The sequence below is a fragment of the Macrobrachium rosenbergii genome, chromosome 47 (genome assembly GCF_040412425.1).
Source record: "Macrobrachium rosenbergii isolate ZJJX-2024 chromosome 47, ASM4041242v1, whole genome shotgun sequence".
Taxonomy (NCBI): Eukaryota; Metazoa; Arthropoda; class Malacostraca; order Decapoda; family Palaemonidae; genus Macrobrachium; species Macrobrachium rosenbergii.
This window is the reverse complement of record NC_089787.1, coordinates 23,513,578-23,540,154: the sequence shown is the minus strand read 5'-3', so window position 1 is coordinate 23,540,154 and position 26,577 is coordinate 23,513,578. Positions and strand designations below refer to the sequence as shown.

Here is a 26,577-nt window from a genome sequence, read left to right as displayed (position 1 = left end):
GCGAGAGTTCTGTTTTTAGCACTTGCTACAGTCCAGCTGTAGTCTTAGACGCATAAGAAAAGTATAATTCGTTTGAGCTTCAAATAATTCTAAAACGATGGAAATTAAATTGAATAATTGAAAGATTATGAGATAATTTCTTAACAGAACGGAAAATAGCAGTTTCTTTCTATAAATACACAATTTTCTTAAAATTTAACGCTTCTTGTCACTATACGTCTAAAAAACCACTCGATCTTTGAGCTCCCAAGTTAACACACTACGTTTGCTTATCGGACCTTATTGTGGCTCATTTAAACTCTTCTTCTTCTTCTTCTTCTTCAAGGTCCGTGACATGAAAAACGGCGTGGGGAAAGTGTACCTAGATGGCCAACTCATCATCCAAGACAAAGCTAATTTCGAAACGAAGTTTGAGCCCCGAGAAATCTTCATCGGGCAAGATGAATACCAGGTCTGCCATTTTTGAAACATGACGAATATATTACTGTACATCAAATGTAGGACTTTTACCAAGAGTGGGTTGTCTCTTTCTCACACTTTCTCTCTCTCTCTCTCTAAAGCCGAGGAACTCGCTCAGCGGTAAACTCAGCCAAATAAATGTCTGGGGGAGGTTCTCTCTCCCGAGCTGATATCGAAACTGGCGGACTGCGAGATCGACCAGGAAGGAAATATTGTCAAATGGTCGGGCATTTGGGAGCTTAACAACGTAGAACAAGAGGTCAGTAAGTTACTGAAAGCGCCTAAACGCTTCTAGAAGAATTTCTTGACCGGTACGAGTGTTTAGATCAGTGTTTAGAGTCCTAAATATCCTTAAATATCCTTCTCATCTCGCTGTTGAGCCTTGGTCCAGTTCCTCAACATGAAATTCTATCCTTCGCAGGACATCCCCTTCGATGACCTCTGCAGATCGGTTTCCCACGGCACGGTGACGGTCCTCCTCCCTCTCCTGAAGTTCCACGAGGCCGTCCGCGTCTGCAGGGGCGTCAAGGGGGTCGTCGGCGTTCCAGGGAACACGAAGGATATGCAAAATGAGATGGAATACTTTAAGCACAACAAAAGTAAGAGAACTAACTGGTTGTTAGTCAGTAAACAATGGAGACAGTCTGACATCCAAGGAGGTTGTCAAGTCACGCTGATCTAGAGTCGTGTTGTAAATTTGAGTATAATTAAGTCTAATTCATCGCTGCTTCATTTACAGACTGTGAAAGGCAGTGGGCAGGCATTACTGACGAAGATCTGGAGGGCGTCTGGTATGAACCTTTCACCGGAAAGTCCTACAACATAGTTGAGTCCTTTTGTCTCCACATTCTCTCTATCGCCATACTGGCTCTTCGTTTATCTTTTTAGACCTATTGCCACGCGAGTTAGATTCTCACAGTCTTTCGCAAGTTTTTATTAGATTTTCAGGAGGATGAAGGCGTTAAGCACTTTATTTTGTAGCTTTTACTTATATTTTGCGCTGGAATACTCTTTATTTAAAGCTCTTACGTAGAGAATCCTTGCTGTATTAAAATCCTTTTCGTGTGTAACCACTGTTAGATACGAACAGTTTCTTGCGATATGGCAATTTTCAAGGTCACTTTGTTGTGTTCATGACCTGTCAATCATATTTTGTCTTATTTTCGTTGTATTGTCAGCCTCAATAACTCAAATACAACTTATAAATCAATATAAGTCTAATTTGTATTGGTATAGAGCCACGAAAGTGTCTTTAACACACAGTTCCGTGCAAAAACACTGTTACCAAAACCTGACCTCCAGGATAAAACAACCTCATTTCATTAGACCAATGACCAATGTTCCTCCTCCGTGTCCTCCAGAGCGAGATCTTCTTCCGGCGGAACAATCCCGACGGCGACAAGTACCAGAACTGCATCCGGATGAACGAGAAGGGCCTGGAGGACACGGACTGCCAAGTACGAAGCTGCTCCGCCTGCCACACCGCCGCCGGAACGACCTGGACTCTCAGGGGAATCTGCGAAGACGAAGAGGTTGGCAACACGGCGGTCCGTTGGGGGATGATGAGGGCGTTGGTTGTGGGTGGAGAGTGGTTGGGGAGGTTTATCTTGAGTCTAGACGTAGCTGGGAGGTTTATCTTGAGAGCAGATTATAGTTGGGATTTATCTTGAGGGTAGATGATAGCTGGGAGGTTTACCTTGAGGGCAGATGATAATTTGGAGGTTTATTTTGATTGTAGACGTAGCTGGTGGTTTATTTCTAGCAAATATAATGGTTGGGAGGTTTATTTCTTGTACATATAATGGTTGGGAGGTTTATTTCTTGTACATATAATGGTTGAGAGGTTTATTTCTTGTATATATAATGGTTGGGAGGTTTATCTTGAGTCTAGACGTGGCTGGGAGGTTCATTTTGATTGTAAGCGTTCCTGGGAGGTTTATTTTGATTGTAGACGTAGCTGGAAGGTGTATTTTGATTGTAGGCGTAGCTGGGAGGTTTATTTTGATCGTAGACGTAGCTGGAAGGTATATTTTGATTGTAGGCATAGCTGGGAAGTTCATTTTGATTGCAGACGTAGCTGGAAGGTATATTTTGATCGTAGGCGTAGCTGGAAGGTATGTTTTGATTGTAGCCATAGCTGGGAAGTTCATTTGATTGTAGGCGTAGCTGGGAGGTTTATCTTGATTGTAGGCGTAGCTGGTAGGTTTATCTTGAGTGCAGGCATCACCAGGAGGTTTATCTTGAATGCAGACGTAACTAGGAGGCTTATTTTGAATGCAGATAATAGTTCTAAGACTTTTCTTGACGCATAAACGTCTAATAAATACTATTCAGACGTTTTTCCTCTATTCAGACACACCTTGTCGTAAAAAAAACCCTAAAATTGTGATTTCAGACCATTAGCCTAAGTCTGTACTTCCTCTACACTTCTCACAGAGAATGTATTACCTAGACCTGATCCCAGACCCTCTGGCGTTCCGCGGATACGGCGAGTACTTCATAGAGCAGACCAACGACAGCAGGTGGACTTGGTCCAACACAGTGACCAATGTCACCATAGCCACCCTCCACTCCAAGGACCTCAACTACCCCATCGGGAGACACACTTGGGAAGTTCAGGTGAAGAGTGACAAGGAATTCTTTGATTTGTTTAGCTTATATGTGTCTGTTTTGGTTATTATTTTAATCAATGTTGGGTCTAAAGTATGTCTGTCTGAAGTTTGACGAAGAGGAAAGGTTATGTAATCTTTAAGTGCCATGCATGTATGAGTAGACCAATGATCTCCACAATATCTGGAGTGGCAATATTTTGCTACATTCGTAGCAAATGTAGCTGCCATATTGAAAATCACTCCCTTACTCTCCATTCTTCTGTGGTTGTACGTTACACTGGTTAGCTGATTAAAGCTCAAATTGGTAGCCAAAGCACATGTTTGCAAATCCTCCTAATATAAAGTCCACTGCTCTTTGCTTGGTTTAATTCACTTAAAAATATCACGGTGTTTTTTTTTTTTTTTTTTACGAATATCAGTCCGACGTGTGCGGTCAAAACAACGGCCTGCGCGAGCTGACACTCTCGGCTTGCACCAAATCGGAATTCACTTGCACCGACGGCTCCTGTATCCCTTTTATTAAGAGGTGCGACCTGAAATTCGACTGCGAGGACAAAACGGACGAGAGTTTCTGCCAAATCGTCAACTTCCCGGAGGATTATAGGTCTAAGCTGCCGCCCAGACCAGGTACGTGTTCCCAGACGAGATAGAACGTTACTTAGCTCTCTACATTCCTCATATTTGCAGTGATTATGCATCTTTATCTTACGAGAACATCGCTTTTTCCAGCATCCAACGAGGCCCTCCCTCTCAGCATCAATTTCACGATGGACACTCTAAAATTAGACACAACCACAATGCTGATGTCGGCCAGCTACAATCTCCGAATCACCTGGTTCGACAATAGACTCACGTACAACAACCTTAAGGTGCTCACTAGACTGAACACGTGTAAGTATACTTGTGCTCATTTTTACTTTATTTGGAGTGAATTCCTCGCCAAAGGATGCCAGAGTGATCTTTTCTTTCTTCCTTAAAGGATTTTATTTTGAAGGTACGGGAGGGAAAATCTCAAGTAGGTGTAGGAAGTCAGTGGCTCTTGGTATCCTTAGACAAAGTTCTGTCAGGTGAGACTATTGATGTAGGCTGGTAAACCAGATCAAAGAATTTACATTGTTAGAGAGTGATTTACGCATTTTCCAATAAAACTGTTGCCACTATCTTCACGAAACGCAATTATGTGCATTTCTTAAGATCAGGTTGAAGGATTCGTTCAATTGTAAGCTTCTCAAATTTGAATGGTTTTTTAACGGGAAATTTCTAGGAAAACTGATAACTTGCAATGTCTATTACCAGTTCTGTGATCAAGACAGTTCTGTTACTTGAATGATTCCTTTGGTTTATTTGCACTAATGTAATTTCCCTCTCAATGTCTTCTTTGTCGTAAATATTTAAACCTAACTCAGTAAAACCTTGCTTTGCCAGTTGCTAGACTCAGACTCTTTTCTCCTTCTTCCCAGTATCTTTGGAGCAAGTGGACAACCTCTGGCGTCCTAAAATCGGCTTCATCAACACGGACGATATTCAGAACACGGCCGTGGACCAAGACGCCGTGACTACAGTCCTCCGGCACCATTCACAGTACACCCCGGACCTCTCAAATCCTTACGAAGGTAAGGGGAGGATGTAAACATAGGATGTCGAGGCTTAGAAGAGCCGCAGACTGAGATTTCTGAGGCCGGAGGGCTTCGAGGGAGGGAGGAAGGTTGGCGAGTGAGACTATATAAACTTCAAGCGTACCGTGAGCTGTCATGCTTCATGGTACCGCAGAAATAGTAGTGGCGGTACTAGTAGTGGTAGCTGTGATGCTTGATGGAGCTACTGAACTAAAAGTAGTAGTAGTGATAAAAGTAGGAGTAGTACTAAGTATCTATACTAGAAAATGATTTACAGTCACGTGATGACTAGAATTTTTTTTATGGTAGGGGACGGTCTCAGAAGGGCAGCTAAGCATTGGTTTTGCAATAAATAAATAAATAAATAAATAAATAAATAAATAAATAAATAAATAAATAAATAAATAAATAAATAAATAACAGAACTTTATCTTACTGATAAACTACTATAATTAAAATTGTGATAGGAAGTACAAAGCCTGCAGTGATTTATTTTCAAGTTTCAAAGACGACCACGCGAAAATAAAATCCCGCGAATTTTAGTTTTTTACAATATGTCTTCATTAGTTAAAGTTGGCAACTAAATGGGAAGAGATGAAGATAGAAGAGTAAAAAAGGAGAGAAAACAAAGCAAGATGGGGGAACGGAACAATGCAAAAAAAAAAAAAAACTTAAAAGAACATCCCAGGGTTCTAATCCACGCAACCAACTCTCCCGCCATTCCATTGTTTTTCCCCGCAGTCGAGATCTACAGAGGCGACACGAACCCCATTTCCACGACGAGGAAATACTTCACCATCTACACCTGCAACTTCGACCTGGTCCTGTATCCCTTCGACATCCAGAACTGCGTCCTGCAGTTGCAGATCCTGTCGGCGTCGACGGAGTACCTCGTCTTCGACTCGACAGGTTCGTGGGTCGTTAGAGAAGAAGAAGAGGGAGGGCCTAGACTCATTCCTTCTTCTTCTTTTTTTCTTCGTCTTATTTTGCTCTTTTCCGTGGCTACATTGGTGTTGGGAGGAGGAGGAGGAGGAGGAGGAGGAGGAGGAGGAGGGGGAGGAGGAGGAGGAGGAGGAGGAGGAGGAGGTGGGAGGAGGAGGAGTAGTCTCATTCATTCTTCTTCTTCATTTTCTTTGTCCTATTTTACGCTTCACGTGGATGCTTTGTTTTTGATGGTGGTATTCTTAACGATTTTTCTATGTTAATGTTAGTACGTCCTAAATAAAGTTATAATAATAATAATAATAATTCAAATCTTCTTCACAATCCCGTGAATATGTTTATAAAATACAAAACCACATTTATTTTAATGTATACAAATGATAAAATAAATTTCAGGACAGCCTGCTCAGCTCCCTTCTTCAGCTAGAAAAAAGGGAGCTGAAGAAGGGAGCTACGAAAGTCTAATTTTAATTTGTAAATTTATATTTTAATAATAATAATAATAATAATAATAATAATAATAATAATAATAATAATAATAATAATAATAATAATACAATCTCGTTCAAGAGACGACGAATTTTCTCAATTTTGCTATGCACGAAGAATCCTAAATTATTTTTTATAATAATTAAGGACTCATTTGATCGCGTAAGTGATAAACATATCAAAAGAAGTTGACATCTCATTACTATTATTACTATAATTATTATTATTATTATTGTTATTATTATTCGTAACACCACATTTCCATAAGAGTTAACAGAAAACCTAACAGATGCAACGGCTCGTTCAGTAGACCGTTCACGACAACGGAAAACGAACAGGAACCATCTTGAACGTATTTACAGATTCCTACGTCGAGTATTTCATTATTATTATTATTATTATTATTATTATTATTATTATTATTATTATTATTATTATTATTATACGGGATAAGCTGGAGAGTATAACGGATACGAGACCACGTTCAGTAGACCATTCGCGACAACGCAAAACGAACAGGGAACGCACTGAACCAATTCCAACGTATATTACAGACTCCCACGTCGAGTACCTGGGTCCCAAATACCTCGTCGAGTACGGAATCGGCACCATCAACCTCCGGGTGGAGAACTCGACCCAGTACGGCATGCTCAAGGTCGAGGTCGAACTCGTGCGGCGGTACGGCTACGCGATGCTCAACATCTACATCCCGTCCTTCACTCTCCTCACCATCAGCTACATCACGCTGTTCTTCAGGCCTTCTATTTTCGATGTGAGGGTTGTTTTTTTAAGTGCTTGTGCTTTTTTTGTAGTGTTTTTCAGTGCTTGCTTTTGTTTGGAAGTGGTTATTTGGCTTTATTGCGATTTATTTATTGGTGGAAGACTTTTTTTTTGTTATGGGTCTAGCTAGGTTAGGGTAGGGAGTGGCTTGGGAATACTATTGATGCTTTTCAAAATGTCTCAGTGAAATTACTTTTTTTGTGTGTTTATTTGCCTTCAACGTAATTCATACACTGATGGAAAACTAGTTTTTCCTCATGGGTCTGGCCAGGGTGGGGTAGGGGGTGAGCGTGGCTTAGCAATACATCCTAGGCCTAAATTTCCGAACGTAGAAACGAATGATTTACGAAAATCATAGACACTGTAAATTGTAACTGTTACACTGCAATCTACAGTTGACATTCTCCAGCGCTTACAGTTTTTTGTACGTGTTTATTTGCCTTTAAAGTAATTGATTTACTGGTGGAACACTTGTTTTTTCTTGTGGGTCTAGCCAGGGTGGGGTAAGGGGTAGGCGTGGCTTGGCAATCCCACCTAGGCCTAAATTCCTGAACGTAGAAACAACTGACTTACGAAATACGAAAGCCCTAGACACACTGTAAACCGTAACTGATGCACTATAACCTACAGTTGACAAAAAATCTATAAATTAAATGTCTAGACTCACTGTTTAACTCTCCTTCCGTACCTCAGGCTCGAGTCATGACGGCGCTAACAGCGCTGTTGGTGTTGGCCACCCTCTTCACGCAAGTCTCGGCCTCCCTGCCGAAGACGTCGTACTTCAAGGTCGTCGACATATGGCTGCTCTTCTGCATCCTTCTGATCTTCGTCATCATCCTGTTCCACACGGTGATCGACCTCAAGATAGAGTACCCGGACGGGTGGGCGCCCTCCGAGGACGTCATCCCCAATTTCCGAACGACCAAGGACGCTGGAGACGGAAGTAGCGACGGAGGGAAGAGGCGCAGAGGATCCCCGAGCCTAAACAATGTTGTTACGACCGTTAAAGTGAACCCCGTGGGCGGAAACGGGTTTTTCGACGAGCCCAAGGGCAAGAACCGCTTCGACTTCTTCAGGTTCAAGCTGCCCGACCTCAGGAACGACGCCGATACGTACATTCTCGCCTCCAAGTGGATCGTGACGGTTATTTTCCTGGTGTTTAATTCGATTTACTGGGGGACGTTAGCTTTAGGCTCAGGTTTGGTTTATTACGTGTGATACACAAGGAGATCTACTGGGGACGTTAGACCTAGGCTCAGGTTTGGTTTATTACGTGTGATACACCAACATGATTCACTGGGAAATGTTAGACTTAGGCTCAGGTTTGGTTTATTACGTGTGATACACCAACAAGATCTACTGGGAAATGTTAGACCTAGGCTCAGGTTTGGTTTATTACACGTGATACACAAACAAGATTTACTAGGGAATGCTAGACCTAGGCTCAGGTTTGGTTTATTACGAGTGATACACAAACAAGATTTACTAGGGAATGCTAGACCTAGGCTCAGGTTTGGTTTATTACGAGTGATACACAAACAAGATTTACTAGGGAATGCTAGACCTAGGCTCAGGCTTGGTTTATTACGAGTGATACACAAACAAGATTTACTAGGGAATGCTAGACCTAGGCTCAGGTTTGGTTTATTACACGTGATACACAAACAAGATTTACTAGGGAATGCTAGACCTAGGCTCAGGTTTGGTTTATTACAGTGATACACAAACAAGATTTACTAGGGAATGCTAGAAGGCTCAGGTTTGGTTTAAGTGATACACAAACAAGATTTACTAGGGAATGCTAGACCTAGGCTCAGGTTTGGTTTATTACGAGTGATACACAAACAAGATTTACTAGGGAATGCTAGACCTAGGCTCAGGCTTGGTTTATTACGAGTGATACACAAACAAGATTTACTAGGGAATGCTAGACCTAGGCTCAGGTTTGGTTTATTACGAGTGATACACAAACAAGATTTACTAGGGAATGCTAGACCTAGGCTCAGGCTTGGTTTATTACATGAGTGATACACAAACAAGATTTACTAGGGAATGCTAGACCTAGGCTCAGGTTTGGTTTATTACACGTGATACACAAACAAGATTTACTAGGGAATGCTAGACCTAGGCTCAGGTTTGGTTTTCTCGAGTGATACACAAACAAGATTTACTAGGGAATGCTAGACCTAGGCTCAGGTTTGGTTTATTTTACACAAACAAGATTTACTAGGGAATGCTTAGGCTCAGGTTTGGTTTATTACTTACACAAACAAGATTTACTAGGGAAAAATCAGGTTTGGTTTATTACACGTGATACACAAACAAGATTTACTAGGGAATGCTAGACCTAGGCTCAAGTGATACACAAACAAGATTTCTAGGGAATGCTAGACCTAGGCTCAGGTTTGGTTTATTAGTGATACACAAACAAGATTTTAGGGAATGCTAGACCTAGGCTCAGGCTTGGTTTATTACGTGTGATACACAAACAAGATTTACTAGTGAATGCTAGACCTAGGCTCAGGTCTGGTTTATTACGCGTGATACACCAACAGAACTCAGTCAACAGTTCTATAGCAACATTCGGATGCATTTTTACCTTTTAGGTATAATATGCAGTCAAGAAAATCTTGAATATTATTAAAATTAATGCCCCGAGAGCTTATGAATCATTTACCTTCATTGAGAAATGTTATATTATGCAATTATATAATATGATTTTAATAATAAAGAGAACATTATATATATATATATATATATATATATATATATATATATATATATATAAAATACTTATGTAGCCACATTCAGATAATAATAGTTAACAAAAAAAAAAAAAAGAATTTGGCCTTGATATAAACACTTAATATCACAACATTCATTAAAAAAAAATCTGTCAGGCAGATTGATATAGAGACAGACTGACAGAAATTCAAAGTAATAAGAATGATAGAGAGTTTTAACGTTATTAATTTGATTTAAAAAAAGGAATAAATGAAACGATATTATATATAAAAAAATCATATCTTATTAAAATATCACTGATCACGAATCTATAAATCATTTACGTACATGCAAGGTCATATATATATATATATATATATATATATATATATATATATATATATATATATATATATATATATATATATATATATATATATATACTGTATATACATATATGAAAGTATATATAAATACATATTTATATATATATATATATACATAAATATGAATAAAAAATAAACATATATATTATATATATATCTATAAATTTATATATATTATAATGTTAACTTATAAAATAACAAACAGAAATTAAAAAAACTTTATCATATTAAGTGAACATACTTGATTAAGTACGACAGTGGGATAGAACAAAACCAGTCATCTCGTTGGAGAAAGCAAAAGTAAAAAGAAAGTTTAATGTACTGGAGAAGGTCTTTTGGGAACACAGAAGAAGATAGAGGCTTCCTGAGTTGCTGAGCTGAGGAAACTGGGGTTTTTCATCTATACATGTATATATATTGTATTTATTCATATATATATATATATATATATATATATATATATATATATATATATATATATATATATATATATATATAATAAAAGAATGCTTGCAATATATTAGGAATCATTTCCTCAAAGGAGCTAAAGTTGTTGATGACGATTTCTTCCCACATTAAATTACTATGAATTACATTACATAAGTAATCCTTTTTATCATAATTACCTTCAAATCACTTTATGTCCCACTCTGTAACATTACATTTTGATTAGTTTTACAGTGATGTAACACACAGAATTTTAATGACAAAATTATATATATATATATATATATATATATATATATATATATATATATTAATGTGTATATATATATACATATAAATAATATATGTATATATGAATAATTTTGAACTATTTCAATAAAAACTATACAAAAATAAGTTACAAAGTGCACACATATATAAGATAGGAACAATCATATATATGTATATATATATATATATATATATATATATATATATATATATATTATATATATATATATATATATATACATATATGTATATATACATATAGACATACCCACACAAACACACACACAGACACAAACACACAAACGTACAATTTCCTAACAATCTCAGTGACGCTCAAAGAAATTCCAACCTGGAATACAATTGACTAGCACTGAATTCCCACTATACTGGAGTTCCTAAGATTGCATATATTAAGACCACGTCCAAACTGGGTCAAGGTGAATTCTATGCAGTCATTCAAGATAAGGTACATTTGACCTGACCTTACAAAAGAAGGTCAGGCTGGAATTACACCCCTGTAAAGAGAAATTCAGAGAAGATAGGTCTGACCTGACCTTGAAAATGCAGGTCATACTGGAACTATACCAAGGTAGAGAAATTTAGAAATTTGAATATGATACGTTTGGCCTGACCTTGAAAAAGGTCAAACTGGAACTATACCAGTTACACCAAAGTCAAGAGAAACTACAAACATGACTCCCATCACAGGTCAGATTCGGAAGGAAACGGTAGCAATTGTGACCCCAGAAAAACAAGGTCAAAGTTCAAAAATGGTCATAAAATAAGTGTAAGGAATATGGATACGTAGTTTGACCAGTGTACTGCAGATAAAACGACCAGCTCTGTCTAATACTGTTTCGTTCTGTGTGAAGCCTAGTGACTAGAATTGAACAGGAATTTGGTGTATTTGTGGGCTTTTAAAAAAATTTTAATCAATCTTGGTCAAAAGCTGGACCGAGTTTTAGATACGTAGTATTTTTCAATAATTTTAGTCGGTTAAACCATTCGTAACCTTATGCAAATTCTCTTTAGAAAGTAATATGGTGGTATATTCAATCAATTACATGCCTCTTAAATTATTTAAGTTATGTAACTGGATAGTTTAACAAAAAAAAAAAAACTCCTAAACGCTACACTTTCTCTTTCTCTCTGTCTCTCCCTCGGTGTCCTCTCAAGCACGTACTCTTTCCCCAAAAATCAACGATGGTCCCAAGTCCCATTTGTATGATGACTTCCACAAGACACAGGGTAACGGAGAGAACAAATGTACGATGCTTAAGTAATCCCAATTGTATGATAACTTCCGCCAAACAGGGTACTGTAAGGGACAAATGTATGACGCTTAACTACGAATCCAAAACGTACGAGATCCTCAGAAAAACGGCGCCTCCATCTGGAATCTGGATCAGGTAGCCTATCATGATGACGGGATGAAGATTGTAACGGTGACACGCTTTACAGAATGATTAATATGACTTTGTTAATCCTTCTTCTTGATCACCATGACCTTCTGCAGTTCCCTGAGGTTCGTGTCGTCCCATTGCTTCTTCAGGATGTCCCTGCTGGAGGCGTAGTTCTTCTGGGTCTTCGTGTGCCAGACGTATATCTACGGGAAGAAGAAGACGACAAAGTTTTGTTTACATTGCTGAATCTCGGAAGGCGATTTTTATTCCCAGCCATTTTTTTTGTAATTGTAATTCCACCCCATTTTTCGTATAGACAAACAATTAAATAAATGATAAAACTAAATAACTATCAAAATACATAATTATTTGGACATTATATGTAATAACGATCTTACTTTAGTGCAATTATCAGCTACAAATTCGACTTCATTCATCGTTATATTCAGCGAGTCCAAAAATCCGGTCTCCTCGTAACCGGGGGTATATGGCATCTTAGCTTCAGGTCTCTGTGAATAAATAGACATTGAACATGAAGATGAGTAATCAGACTTATTCATCGTGGAATTTAAATACGACTTAAATCATCAGTGAATTATGAATGTGTATATATATTTTTTAAGCAATTTTTAAAAAGAACTTTGCAAAATATTCATCTTAATATATAAAACACTTCATGTATATGTGCATAGTTTTAATGTATGCATACATTTATACATTTGTTTTGTATTCATCTGTTAATACATAAATATGTTAATACGTTCATACGCACTTTTATTTTCGTGTCTTTGGTAATTATTTCTGAAAGAGTGTATTTCTGTTCATGTGTTTGTGTATCTCTGTGTATGTATAAGTACACGTGTGTATATCAGGCTTTGTCATTCACTGTAAGTGAATTTAAGTGTATGGCCCACGTATACACACGTGTGTACTAAGCCCTGTGATTTTGCAGGTGTAAATAAACCATCTGTGTATATGTATATGTCTGTGTAACCAGTTATTTGTTTGTGGTACACCTGTACACCTGTCTGTGTTCGTCTGCACTAAGAAAACCATCTGTGCATATGCATACATCTGTGTAACCATTTAATTGTTTGCGGTACACCTGTACACCTGTCTGTGTGGTACACCTGTACACCTGTCTGTGTGTCTCTAGCTTTCTTCTACAGACCGTCAGGAGGAAGGGCACAGACACTGCGAAGGCGGCCATGTCTATGGGGAAGTGTCTATTGGATATCCAACCGTCGTACCACCCGACAAACTTCCCGCTCTTGAGGACGGGCGTGGAGAGGCCGTAGTGGGTCGTCAGGCCGACGGGGAGCATGGAGACCTTCTTCGTGAACCTGATCTGCAGGAGAGAGAGAGAGAGAGAGAGAGAGAGAGAGAGAGAGAGAGAGAGAGAGAGAGAGAGAATTAGTGAATGTCACGTTTTGTTTATATGAATTGCTTTTCCAGTTCTCTTTTAAGTTAATTAAAGTAATGCCCATTATACCCATAGAGACGTGGCCACTGTTTTTGTTCTATCTCACCTTTCTCTCCTCTTTCTCCTTCTCCTTTCTCTCCTTTTACTTTCTCTTATTCTACTTTCTCTACTTCCACTTTCTCTACTTCCACTTTCTCTCCTTCTACTTTCTCCCCTTCCCCTTCTACTTTCTCTCCTTTTTCCCTTCCTACTCCCTTTCTCTCCTCCTCTCTCTCTCCTACTTTCTCTCCTTCCCCTCCTACTCTCTTTCCTCCTCCTTTCTCTCACCTCCTTACTTTCCTCCTACTTTCTTTCTCTCCTTCCACTTTCTCTCCTACTTTCTTTCCTCCTCCTTTCTCTCACCTCCTTACTTTCCTTCTACTTTCTCTCCTACTTTCTTTCCTCCTCCTTTCTCTCACCTCCTTACTTTCCTTCTACTTTCTCTCCTACTTTCTTTCTCTCCTACTTTCTTTCCTCCTCCTTTCTCTCACCTCCTCACTCTCCTTCTACTTTCTCTCCCACTTTCTTTGTCTCCTTCCACTTTCTCTTTTACTTTCTTTCCTCCTCCTTTCTCTCACCTCCTCTCTCTCCTTCTACTTTCTCTCCCACTTTCTTTGTCTCCTTCCACTTTCTCTTTAACTTTCTTTCCTCCTCCTTTCTCTCACCTCCTCTCTCTCCTTCTACTTTCTCATCTACTTTCTTTCTCTCCTCCTCCTTTCTCTCACCTCCTCACTCTCCTTCTACTTTCTCTTCTACTTTCTTTTTCTCCTTCCACTTTCTCTTTTACTTTCTTTCCTCCTCCTTTCTCTCACCTCCTCTCTCTCCTTCTACTTTCTTTCCTCCCCCTTCCCCTCCTCCCCTCCTCTTCCTCCTTTCTCTCCTCCTCCTCCTCCTCCCCTCTCTCCTTCTACTTTCTTTCCTCGCCCTTCCCCTCCTCCCCCCCCTCTTCCTCCTTTCTCTCCTCCCGTTCCTCCTCCTCCTCCTCCTCCTGTCCCTCACCTCCTCGAACAGCCGGATGTCGTAGGTGTTGTCGTCGTCGGCGAAGTAGAAGACGCCCTCCGTCGCGTGGAGACGCAGCCAATCGACGCCGCCGTTCCGATTGGCGACGCCCTTCGGCTTCGCCTTGTACTTCGGGTCGTGGAACTTCTCCGGCATCGGAGCTGCAAAGGGAACGGCGCTTTTGTGAGACAGAGACAGAGAGAGACAGAGAGAGAAAACAAAAAAAAAAAAACAAAGAGAGAGAGAGAAAAAAAACAACAAACAAAGAGAGAGAGAGAGAGAGAGAAAAAACAAGAGAAACAAAAACAAAGAGAGAGAGAGAGAGAGAGAGAGAGAGAGAGAGAGAGAGAGAGAGAGAGAGAGAGAAGAAAGAGAAAGAGAGAAAGAAAAGAGAAAAAACAAAAAACAAAGAGAGAGAGAGAGAGAGAGAGAGAGAGAGCGACCAGCCTATAAACACCTGTCGTACCTTCACAAAAAAGAAAAAAACCCACGGAAAAAACTTCCTTAAAAATAAAAAAAAGCAGATAAAAAAACTTAACAGAAAAAAACTTCACTTACTCAACAGAAAAAATCTTTACAAAAAACTTAACAGGAAAAACTTACGTAAAAAAACTTCCTTAACAGAAAAAAAAACTAACAGAAAAAACTTACCCAAAAAAAAACCTTAACAGAAAAAAACCTCACTTAACAGGAAAAACTTACCCAAAAAAACTTACAGAGAAAAAAATACTTACTTAACATGTAAGTGTAAGGAATGCCAAGCGTCTTGAGAAGGGAGATGACTGATGGATTAATCTCCCTGGCGTCGTCCGCCACTATCCAGTGGATTTTGGGCACGTTCAGGAGGGTCTGCCCCAACCGGGTCAGTTCAGGAATCTGGGAGAGGTGGCGGAAAACCGTTAGGTTAAGAGAGCAATTATTATTTATTCTTAAGTATGTTTATAAGGAAATTTAAAAGCAGTAGATGAACAGTATGAATTAGCAGTATGAATGTGGAAGAAAAGCACTACATGAACAGTATGAATTTGGAAAAGCAGTAAATGTATAGTATTAATGTGGAAGAAAAGCAGTACATGAACAGTATGAATGTGGAAGAAAAGCATTACATGAACAATATGAATGTGGAAGAAAAGCAGTACATGAACAATATGAATGTGGAAGAAAAGCAGTGCATGAGCAGTATGAATGTGGAAGAAAAGCAGTGCATGAGCAGTATGAATGTGGAATAAAAGTAGTAATTGAATAGTATGAATGTGGAATAAAAGTAGTAAATGAACAGCATGAATTTGAAAAAGCAATAAATAACCAGCATGAATTTTAAAAAGCAGTAAATGAACAGTATGACTGTGAAATAAAAGCAGTAAAATGAACAGTATGAATTAGCAGTATGAACGTTAAAGAAAGGCAGTAAATGAACAGAATGAATTAATAGTATGAATTTCAAATAAAAGCAGTAGGGGAACAGTATGAATTAGCAGCATGAATGTTAAAGAAAAGCAGTAAATGAAAAGCATGAATGGGGAAGAAAAGCAGTAAATGAACAGTATGAATGTGAAAAAAGTAGTAAATGATCAGTATAAGTTAGCAGTATGAATGTTAAAGAAAAGCAGTAAATGAACAGAATGAATCAATAGTTGGAATTTCAAAGAAAAGCAAGAAATGTAGATATGAAACTCAAAGAAGAACAGTAAATAAGCAGTATGAATTTCAAAGAAAAGCAGTAATTAAACAGTATGAAACTGAAATAAAAGCAGTAAATAAGCAGCATGAATTTCAAATAAAAGCAGTAAATGAGCGATATGAATGAGCAGCATGAATTTCAAAGAAAAGCAGTAAATGAGCGATATGAATGAGCAGCATGAATTTCAAAGAAAAGCAGTAAATGGGCGATATGAATGAGCAATATGAATTTCAAAGTAAAAGCAGCAAATGGACAGTCTGATTCTTGAAGAAAAGCAGTAAATTAACAGTATGAATTTCATAGAAAAGGAGCAAATGAACAGTATGAAAATTAGTATGAATGTGAAACAAAAGCAGCAAATGAACAGTATGAATTCCAAAGAAAAGCAGCAAATGAACAGTATGAATTCCACAGGAAAGCAGTAAATGAACAGCATGAATTCCACAGGAAAGCAGCAAACGAACAGTATGAATTCCAAAGAAAAGCAGTAAATGAACAGCATGAATTCCACAGGAAAGCAGCAAATGAACAGTATGAATTCCAAAGAAAAGCGGTAAATGAACAATATGAATTCCAAAGAAAAGCGGTAAATGAACAGTATGAATTCCAAAGAAAAGCAGCAAATGAACAGTATGAATTCCAAAGAAAAGCGGTAAATGAACAGTATGAATTCCAAAGAAAAGCAGTAAATGAACAGTATGGATTTCACATGTTCTATATGACGGAATAAACAAGTGTTCATTACACAAAATTACCCCGTAAGTGATCACATGTGCTAATATAAAGATTCATTATTTCGAAGCTTATATATACAGTATATATATATATATATATATATATATATATATATATATATATATATATATATATATATATATATATATATATATATATATATATATATATATATATATATATATATATTATATAATCTATTTATTTATTGATATCAATATCAAATTGTTTATTGACTGATTTATTTATCGTTTTATCCATTTACCTAATTATTTACTTACGTGTACCCTCGGCCTGATAGGATCTCGTGACGTCATCGAAGCCAAGCCAACCGCCCCCCCGCCCCCTCAGGTGACTTTCAGATAATTCATCAAAAGAGGTCAGTCATAAAATAATTTTTTTATCTATTGCAACTTTAAAGCACGCACGTTACTTGTCTGTGTGTGCGTGTGAGTGTGTGTCTGTGTGTGTGTGTGAGAGAGAGAGAGAGAGAGAGAGAGAGAGAGAGAGAGAGAGAGAGAGAGAGAGAGACGGTGTAATACCTGCTCATAGCTTTTGAAAATGGTGAATCTGCCATTTGACTCTCTCTCACTCTCTCTCTCTCACACACACACACACACACACACACATACACACACACACACACACACACACACACAGAGAGAGAGAGAGAGAGAGAGAGAGAGAGAGAGAGAGAAAGAGGCAAAATATCACCTGCTCGCAGGGTTTAAAGGTGCCGAATCTGCCATTACGTGACTTGTGCGTGTATATATGAGAGAGAGAGAGAGAGAGAGAGAGAGAGAGAGAGAGAGAGAGAGAGAGAGAGAGAGCATATATTATCACCTGCTCGTAGCGTTTAAAGGTAGGCGTGATGACGTATACGGTAGGGAAGGTGACCTCAGGCGATCTGAACGTTGGTGAATCAGCCGCCATTACTCGCCCTCTGGTCCTCATGGCGTCGAAGTTCACTCTTATATCTTCTAGGGATCTGTTCATTAAAGCTGTGGAGAGAGAGAGAGAGAGAGAGAGAGAGAGAGAGAGAGAGAGAGAGAGAGAGAGAGAGACTTTAGATGGCCTTCAATAAATCAATGGACGCAGAAGAATTTTTGTATATATTTTACCTTTTAAGATCATGTGATGTGGGAGGCGGTTTTGGATTTGGAAAATGTCAATATTATTTATATGTATATAATATATACATATATATATATATATATATATATATATATATATATATATATATATATATATATATATATATATATATATATATATATATATATATATATATATATATATATATATATATATATATATTGTCACGATGTGTACCAAGTACCTGGTTATTAGACAACTAATCACAGAACTCAAAAATTTACCTCACTTCAGCCAGGTACCTGAACTCTCATAAAAATAAAAATTATGACTGAGTACTCTAAAGGTAACAGTGATCCCATAAAAATCTTATTAACTGCGTGAAAAATCAAACTAAGCGTATCAAAACAAGTGTGGGGTATCAACAATTAAGCAAGAAATATACTAGAGCAAAAGGGTGTTACTCCATCTTTAACTGTTTTCCTGGTCTTAATTCACTTCAGCAAAACTAAAGGAACAAAACATGTTTATCACTTTGCCTTATGCACACAATTAATCCTATTCACTGGTGGTCAATAAACAAAACACTGTTTTTTTAAAAATTTTAAATACAAAAATTTACTTTTAAATTCAAAATTCACAATCTGAAAAAATTTACTATTACTTGTAAACAACACAAAATTTAATTAATTCTTGAGTTAAATTATTAAACAAAACCAAATCACAAAACTGATTTATCAAGAAATCAAATTACCCAATCAAAATTTAAACTATCAAGAATTACTCATGATTTGAAAAGAAAACCTTAGTAAATGAAAATTAAATCATGTATGCAATGTTAAATTATCAAGGAATATTTAAAATGCTAAGTAAATAAATGTTAAATCACCAATATATAAAATGTGAAATATCAAGAGATTGCAAACAAAATAACACACAAAAATACACAAAAGATTTATCAATAATAATTCCACTAAGGCAAAATTTCCTTAAAATGCCTTATTATATCATGGTAATAATAATAAATTTCACTTTACCTTACACAGGCTTGTGAAAGCCTTCTCAGAATCCACAAAACACAATTTTTATCAGGTGCCATTACAGTTTTTTAAAGTCAGATCTCAAAAGCTAAGGTCAACACCAGTGACCACACAAATATTCTACGTTAACTTTTCCCTTTTGAAGAAAGAGAGAGAGGGAGAGAGAGAGAGGGAACCAACTCTAACGGTCTCTAAAATCAGAATGAGCAAATTTTAGGATTCCATTAGGAAATGAAACAACCAGATGATGTCATTAAGGCATTTTGGGAATGAGATACAAGAGAAAATTCTAGAAGAAGGAAGATGGCGTAATCAATTGAGACATGTGCTTTTACCCTCGAAGGCATATGTGACTCGAACAAAAAAAAAAAAATATCATATGGGACGCGATCAGAACAATACATGCTCAGAGCAATGTAATCTTAAACATGATGCAATTGCCATGTGCTTCAGTGCAACACTTGTTCATATTTCTCAAAAGGTACACGTCTTTGCAAGAAAGTCGTATGGAACACATGTAACATTGCAAAATCGTTCGTCTTCTTCTCGTATGGGGCAAAGCTTTTACAGAAATCTTAACACAGTCAAAACAGATTTCAACTGGCTAATTATGACTGGCATGTTTTAAAAACAAAAATGAAAACCTGAGTTGGTTTCCAGAACAGAGCAGCGATTGTTATCTCGACCTGTCAGCGCCTTATCTTTTGCGATGACAGCTGAAGTGAAACATGCCTTCGCAGAACACACACATACGTATTGCTGATATACTACGTTACTGTTAAAAATGTATTGTTAATTCTAAATTATGCTGTTAAGTTATCTAAATCACTAACTCTTTTGAGATCTGACACTACGCTACATAATTATGATATTTCAATAATTATTATTATTACACATAACACATGATAAATAGAAGAGTAAATATATCAAAACTGTAGGATGATATACATATTACAAGGCAACATCATGAATATATATATATATATATATATATATATATATATATATATATATATACAGAGATAGAGAGGGAACAATCAATTCCCCTGCAGAACCCCTTCCTCTCTCACCTTCGAGCCTGGATAGCTCCCGCACTATGACAGTATCCTCCCTGGCTACGACCTCGACGACTTCCCTCCCAGGACTCGTAGTCGTCTTGAAAATTGCCAGCATGACGAAGAAAGCCATTATACTTAACGAAATATTCGCTATGGTCCTCCTGAAGGGGAGAGCGAAATAATAATAATAATAATAATAATAATAATAATAATAATAATAATAATAATAATAATAATAATAATAATAATGTGTATTTCTGTGCATGTATAGTATATACATATACATGTATATGCATGTATATAGGCCTACGATATTTAGAAATCATTGCATAAGCCTATGTTATCTGGAAGCCCTTGCAGAAGCCTATGGTATCTAGAAGCCTTTGCAGAGGCTATGATATCTAGAAGCCTTTGCAGAGGCCTATGATATCTAGAAGCCTTTGCATAAGCCTATGGTATCAAGAAGCCCTTGCATAAGCCTATGGTATCTAGAAGCCTTTGCAGAGGCCTATGGTATCTAGAAGCCTTTGCAGAGGCCTATGGTATCTAGAAGCCTTTGCAGAGGCCTATGGTATCTAGAAGCCTTTGCAGAGGCTATGATATCTAGAAGCCTTTGCAGAGGCCTATGATATCTAGAAGCCTTTGCAGAGGCCTATGATATCTAGAAGCCCTCGTGTAGGCCTATGATATCAAGAAGCCCCTGCATAGGCCTATGATATTTAAAAATCACTGCATAAGCCTATGATATCTAGAAGCCCTTGTGTAGGCCTATGATATCTAGATTTGCCCCAACGTAGGCCTACGGTATCTAGAAACCCCTGAGATTGACAAGCTGATGTGGAGATTGATATGATAGGCCTATAATCGCGACGTTGCCAGATGCATGATGTCAATTGTTTTCATACTGTGTACAAGGAGCGTTCTCTTCCAAATCAAGCTATTTTAATCGACAAAGATAACGGCATCCGGGCATTTCGGACGTACCCTCATGAAACTGGTGTATGTATCCGCCGTCAGTCGCGTCAAATGTTTAAGGATACCGGAAACCCGCCCTCCTCCCCCCCTCCCCAAAATATCGGTCCTAGCAGAGGGCGTTTTCCTGTGATGCTTATCTTTCGGTCGCAGCCCTGGAGACAGATAAGGAAAATATTATCTGAAGGTCCCTGTTTGTACGAAGCCCGAGAGTCATTATCGGTATATTTGTGAGGGTATTAAACTTAATCAAAGCCAGGGAATTTATATTTTGTTTAAACTTAATGAAAGTGGTGGGTGTGTTTGTTAGGTATTAAGCTTAATATAATACATAGTTTTGCGCCCTCTCTTATAAATTACTATCAATTAAATATATATATATATATATATATATATATATATATATATATATATATATATATATATATATTTATATATATACTTCCTTTTCTTAATATAAGCTAAAACGATTCACAATTCCCATACATGAAAAGCTAATATCTTTTATCTTTTTTTTGTAAAAGAGGGCGACGGCGCGGAATAATAATGAAAAATAAGCATACCACATTAACGAAAGCGACATCTATGGCCGGAGTTCAGATCAATTTTCACTCAATAGGCCTACTTTCTTTTAAGAGCCTCTGCCTAACACTCTCTCTATGTTCAGACCTACAAAACACTGGAAAAATAAACTCCTGAGGTCAAAATGAACCAATAAATGGGGTCAGGTAATTTAATAGAATGCTTATGAGAATTGACAACCAGTTGAAACCACAGACACACGCACAAAAGACCACTGAATCACTCGCACCTTCAACTCAAAGATAACTTCTGCTACTTTCAGTGCTCCGTGATAAAAGGTAGGTATACCTTAGTTTTACCAGACCACTGAGCTGATTAACAGCTCTCCTAGGGCTGGCCCGAAGGATAAACGCATATACATCAGTCACCATTAAAACTGTCGTTCAGTATAACATTAAATGATAACTTAACTTGGCCATTAAGGTAGACTGCTTAATTTATAGTCCTATGGTAATAATCTAACCACTGTGGTAGCTATCATTTCTAATCCTGTGGTGGTAATTGAACCAATGTGGTAGCCATTATTTCTGGTCCTATGATTATAACTGAAACATTGTGGTAGCCATTATTTCTAGTCCAATGGTGATAATTGAACCATTGTGGTAGCTATCATTTCTAGTCCAATGGTGATAATTGAACCATTGTGGTAGCTATCATTTCTAGTCCTATGGTGTTAATCTAACCATTGTGGTAGCTATCATTCCTAGTCCTATGGTGATAATCTAACCATTGTGGTAGCTATCGTTTCTAGTCATATGGTTATAACTGAACCATTGTGGTAGCTATCATTTCTAGTCCTATGGTGATAATCTAACCATTGTGGTAACTATCATTTCTAGTCCTATGGTGATAATGGTGATAACTGAACCATTGAGGTAACTATCATTTCTAGTCCTATGGTGATAATCTAACCATTGAGGTAACTATCATTTCTAGTCCTATGGTGATAATCTAACCATTGAGGTAACTATCATTTCTAGTCCTATGGTGATAATCGAACCATTGTGGCAGCCATAATTTCTATTCCTATGGTGAAAATTTAACTAGCATGAATCTCACCGATAAACAACAATGTAGGAAAAGAGACGATTTAATTTCAACAAAAGATGAGCATTATTAAAACCATTATTATTCGTCTATTCTGTACTAGCATTGCCATTCTGTATAGCAATTAATGATGATTTAACTTGGCTATCATGGTAGCTATTGTCCATTATGAATCCTGTACCGTAAGCCCCCAGTACTATACACCAAACTGCTAGCGAATAGGATATATATTCTAAAGACCCTTTTTAGCCCTTGTAATATCCTACAGTTCTAGATTTAAAATCCTATACAGCACTTAGGATTAAAGGTAATTTATAATAAACATATAAACTATATATATATAATATATTTTAAATGTCGTAAATATGCATATAAAAAAATAGTCAACTTACATTTTCGAAGTCTCTCCAAGACTAGACGATGAACCCCGAACAACAGAACTCGAGAAACTAGTAATAAAACTTCCTCTGTAAGCTACGATAGCTTCTATATACACTACTATAGTTTCTATAGCGACTCTATAGATTTAAAAAAAAATTAAAAAAAGCGACCACTTTAAACCCCACTACAGCGACCAAGTACTGTCGCCGACCGGGTTGCAGCTTTCTTCGTCCGGTACTTGAGTCTAACTCCCAGTGGATTTTCCCCGGTCTGTGGACGTTACGGGCAGACGAACGCACGTACACACGTATACAGATCCATGAACACACGATAATACACTCCGCCTACGTAATGGCACGATACATGCGCTGATCGAAGGGTGCAGACACATACACACGTACACAGGCGCTGAAACATGCGCTAGACCATTAACGCACATATTATTCTCGTTACCCAAACACTTAGGTATACATGTGCTGATGTACACATTGTGTTGATATAAGTATTAATACACCGACATATTGCATACACCGTCAATACGTACACCTATACATGTGTATGAACCCCGGCTTATGCATAAACGACACATGTTCACACGGGCTCATGCATGATTAGGCCTAGGCTCAACAAGCACAAATACCAAAAGTTTATATATATATATATATATATATATATATATATATATATATATATATATATATAATATATATGAAAATGCCACTGTTATTAACTGTGTATTTCATAGGCAGCTTTATCTTTATTGATATATACTTTTGAAATTTTACGACTGGTTCATAAAGCAACGGATTATGGCTGCTTTTCGTAATGACTTCATTCACAGGTAGGAGGGAGAGAGAGAGAGAGAGAGAGAGAGAGAGAGAGAGAGAGAGAGAGAGAGAGAGAGAATGTAGGGTAATAATTGTTATCAGAGCTATCTATGGTTTTCGGCGCAACGGCGCCCCGTATCTCTGGTTAGGCCGATAACGAAACCCAATGTTACGCCAAGAGTTACATAGATTGTTTCGTTATTGTTTTAAGCAAATGTCTTCTTTGTTATTGTTTTAAGCAAATGTCTTCTTTTGTGGCACAAAACGAGCAACGAGTGACGATGAGCACAAAGAGCAATACAGCCAGCCAGTTCCTATAGTATTATAGTACTATTTCTTTGATATTCTTTTTTATAATATTCTTTATTTCGGATCAGGGCCATATATATGGGATGCACAAAGCGGGGACAATGCAATCCACACAATCTAGATTCACGAGTTAAAAAAAATAAAAAGGATAATTGGCAATTTCCACACAGTTGCTGATGTAACAGCAAAAATAGTAATCACATAATAATGGTAATGTAGTACTGTTCCGTTAATTTCCTGCATCATTCCATCAATACAGCATCCCTCTCACTCCCGTTTATTGTCAGTTACTTTCAAATTTTACTTTCTAAATCATGGTTAGCTCGAAAAAAAAAAAAAAGCGACTGAAAAGAAAATCGTGGAGTGTTTTCGAAATGGGGCAGAATCAACTATATTAGTGTTTCATGTCCGACATTAGTCAGCATTGGAGGTGCTGCAGCTGGCAAGCGCTTTGCAGTTGCCGCTGCAATTCGTACAATAAACGGTACCCAACGGTACCTGCTTTATCTGGGCGAGCCGACACCGTAACCCTAACCCCAAGGGGTTATTAGGCAGGGATAACCTCAGCCTACCAACCCCTGTGACGAGAATAAAGGCTTAACGGGCGTTTTTGGCTTCAAGGCCATGTCTCTCGGTGGTCTTGGTAATGCCTCTTTCAGCGCCGCTGCTGATAAGACCTTTGTGGGAAAAAACTGGGTCGTCGTTCGGCAGTAGTAGTAGTAGTAGTAGTAGTAGTAGTAGTAGGAAGAAGAAGAAAGTGAGAAATGGGAGCAGACAACTCGAAGATGGAGCTGCTTTTGCAACAGGTCTACGAGACCGTTTTTGATTAGGCCTAGCGTAAGACTAAAAAAGCGCGCAATGGGACTTTCAAAGAAGAAGAAGAAGAAGAAGAAGAAGCAGGAGTAAAAAGAAGAAAAAGAAGAGAGAGAGACAGAGACAAAGAGAGAGTGTGCGGAGGAGGAGTGAAGGACCAGTATGCCTGCTTTATCATCCAAACCCAACCTGGCGTAACGGTCGCCATATTTAAAAAAAAAAAAAATGATTATTACCTCAGTTCCCCGCCTTAACTGAGAATTCTTTGACCAGGAGAAGCCGGGTTGTGTCTATCACCTAGCTGGCGATAGACAGGTACCGGTAGACAGAGAAATGAGGCGAAATTTAACTTGTACTGAAAGGCAAGACAGAATATGGCGACGCTGACTTGAAGATAGCCTCATGGTCTGAAGTCGCATGATAACGCGAGCGTGTATACTTTGTACCAGATGCTCTTGATTTACGATGCAACGGAATACAATGGCGTGTAGAGCGTTGGCCACGCTCCTGTCGCTAAATCACGTTCTATAAGCAGCAACTAGACCCAAATTAAGCTCTTCAGACACGTGCGAAAATTAGGGTCGAGATAAACAAAAATCGCCTTTCGATGTCCGATGGCGTTGAGATGCCAACGCACTCATTTCGATTCTATTATTATTATTATTATTATTATTATTATTATTATTATTATTATTATTATTATTATGAAAGTTAACTTACACACACATACACATACATACACACTTGTGCGCGTGCATAAACGCGCTTTCTCGTACGCTCGCGCGCATATAAACTGTAACAAAAGCGCGTTCAGCAAGCGGTAATTGTCAAGACGGAATTCCGTTTAATTACAGAACGTTCGTTACCCGGTGACGTCATACGCCCAGACCCACTCCAATGAGCTCTGGAATTCTAGAATATCCTCCTCTGCGTTCCCGTAAATCCCCCGAAAACAAAACAAAACGTGAATAATGCCCGTCGTTGCCACATCGTTGGCAAAACTTTGAAAAATACGTCAGGTGAGATGACACACCTGTAATTTCTGTACATCGGCGAAGGAGGGTGGAATTGGCACCTGCGAACTAATTTTTAATTACGCCAAGCATAATGAAACACCTGTTGTTTTTTTTGTACGTATCGGCGAAGAAAGGCAAAGATATTTTACACCTGTCGATAGGCGTTTAGGCTAAACAAACATTAGCTGAATATCAGTCTTATATTCATCAACTAATTAGTCTTAATCACCCCCATTTCTGGCCCAGGTAATCACCCAACTGATACCCCTTCGTTATAGCCATAAAAAAACATGAATAAGGTCTTCGTCAAATTTGTGGTCCATTCACGATGACTTTTTTTTTTTTCACTCGTTGATCAATGAATGACTTGCAGGCGAACAAGTGGGCCAATGAATACGATTCGTTTAAGAAATGTCTATTGGCCTAGGTGTG

General features: G+C 38.0%; 2 protein-coding genes across 7 annotated transcripts in view; one reads left to right on the top strand and one right to left on the bottom strand.

Moving 5' to 3' along the window:
* Positions 1–274: 274 nt before the first annotated feature.
* LOC136830641 (glutamate-gated chloride channel alpha-like) lies at positions 275–9,558 on the top strand. Of its 4 annotated transcripts, XM_067090226.1 has the most exons (12): positions 275–451; positions 561–718; positions 881–1,058; positions 1,199–1,284; positions 1,821–1,991; positions 2,896–3,078; positions 3,491–3,698; positions 3,801–3,962; positions 4,532–4,684; positions 5,429–5,596; positions 6,673–6,890; positions 7,592–8,596. In XM_067090226.1, the coding sequence occupies exons 3-12, from the start codon at positions 1,022–1,024 to the stop codon at positions 8,114–8,116; spliced, it is 1,911 nt and encodes a 636-aa protein (XP_066946327.1). In that variant the 5' UTR covers positions 275–451; positions 561–718; positions 881–1,021; the 3' UTR covers positions 8,117–8,596. The 4 variants fall into 4 exon arrangements, 3 of the variants coding, with proteins under 3 accessions (XP_066946327.1, XP_066946325.1, XP_066946326.1); XM_067090224.1 differs by having other exon boundaries at positions 333–451; positions 561–1,058; XR_010850688.1 differs by adding an exon at positions 9,360–9,558 and having other exon boundaries at positions 353–1,058; positions 7,592–8,409.
* Positions 9,559–10,458: 900 nt separating this feature from the next.
* The window catches only part of LOC136830650 (galactosylgalactosylxylosylprotein 3-beta-glucuronosyltransferase P-like), a 30,182-nt gene continuing 14,063 nt past the window's right edge, over positions 10,459–26,577 (bottom strand). The window contains exons 1-8 of one of the 3 annotated variants that reach the window (XM_067090247.1): positions 23,192–23,466; positions 20,211–20,359; positions 17,849–18,006; positions 15,324–15,465; positions 14,590–14,750; positions 13,300–13,476; positions 12,527–12,637; positions 10,459–12,331 (exon numbers count right to left, since the gene is read on the bottom strand). In XM_067090247.1, coding sequence (XP_066946348.1) covers positions 12,206–12,331; positions 12,527–12,637; positions 13,300–13,476; positions 14,590–14,750; positions 15,324–15,465; positions 17,849–18,006; positions 20,211–20,359; positions 23,192–23,193 — 1,026 coding nt within the window. In that variant the 5' untranslated portion in view covers positions 23,194–23,466 and the 3' untranslated portion in view covers positions 10,459–12,205. Of the gene's footprint in view, positions 12,332–12,526; positions 12,638–13,299; positions 13,477–14,589; positions 14,751–15,323; positions 15,466–17,848; positions 18,007–20,210; positions 20,360–23,191; positions 23,484–26,577 lie in introns of those variants that run through there. The other 2 variants (XM_067090249.1, XM_067090250.1) reach the window with 2 other exon arrangements.

What these genes read in the sequence shown, in the direction of transcription:
- LOC136830641 (XM_067090224.1), top strand. Translation starts at nt 860, where the DNA reads ATGAAATTCTATCCTTCGCAGGACATCCCCTTCGATGACCTCTGCAGA. An exon ending in ATACTTTAAGCACAACAAAA is followed by an intron (nt 1,059 to 1,198) that starts GTAAGAGAACTA and finishes CTTCATTTACAG; the next exon opens with ACTGTGAAAGGCAGTGGGCA. An exon ending in CCTCTCAAATCCTTACGAAG is followed by an intron (nt 4,685 to 5,428) that starts GTAAGGGGAGGA and finishes TTTTCCCCGCAG; the next exon opens with TCGAGATCTACAGAGGCGAC.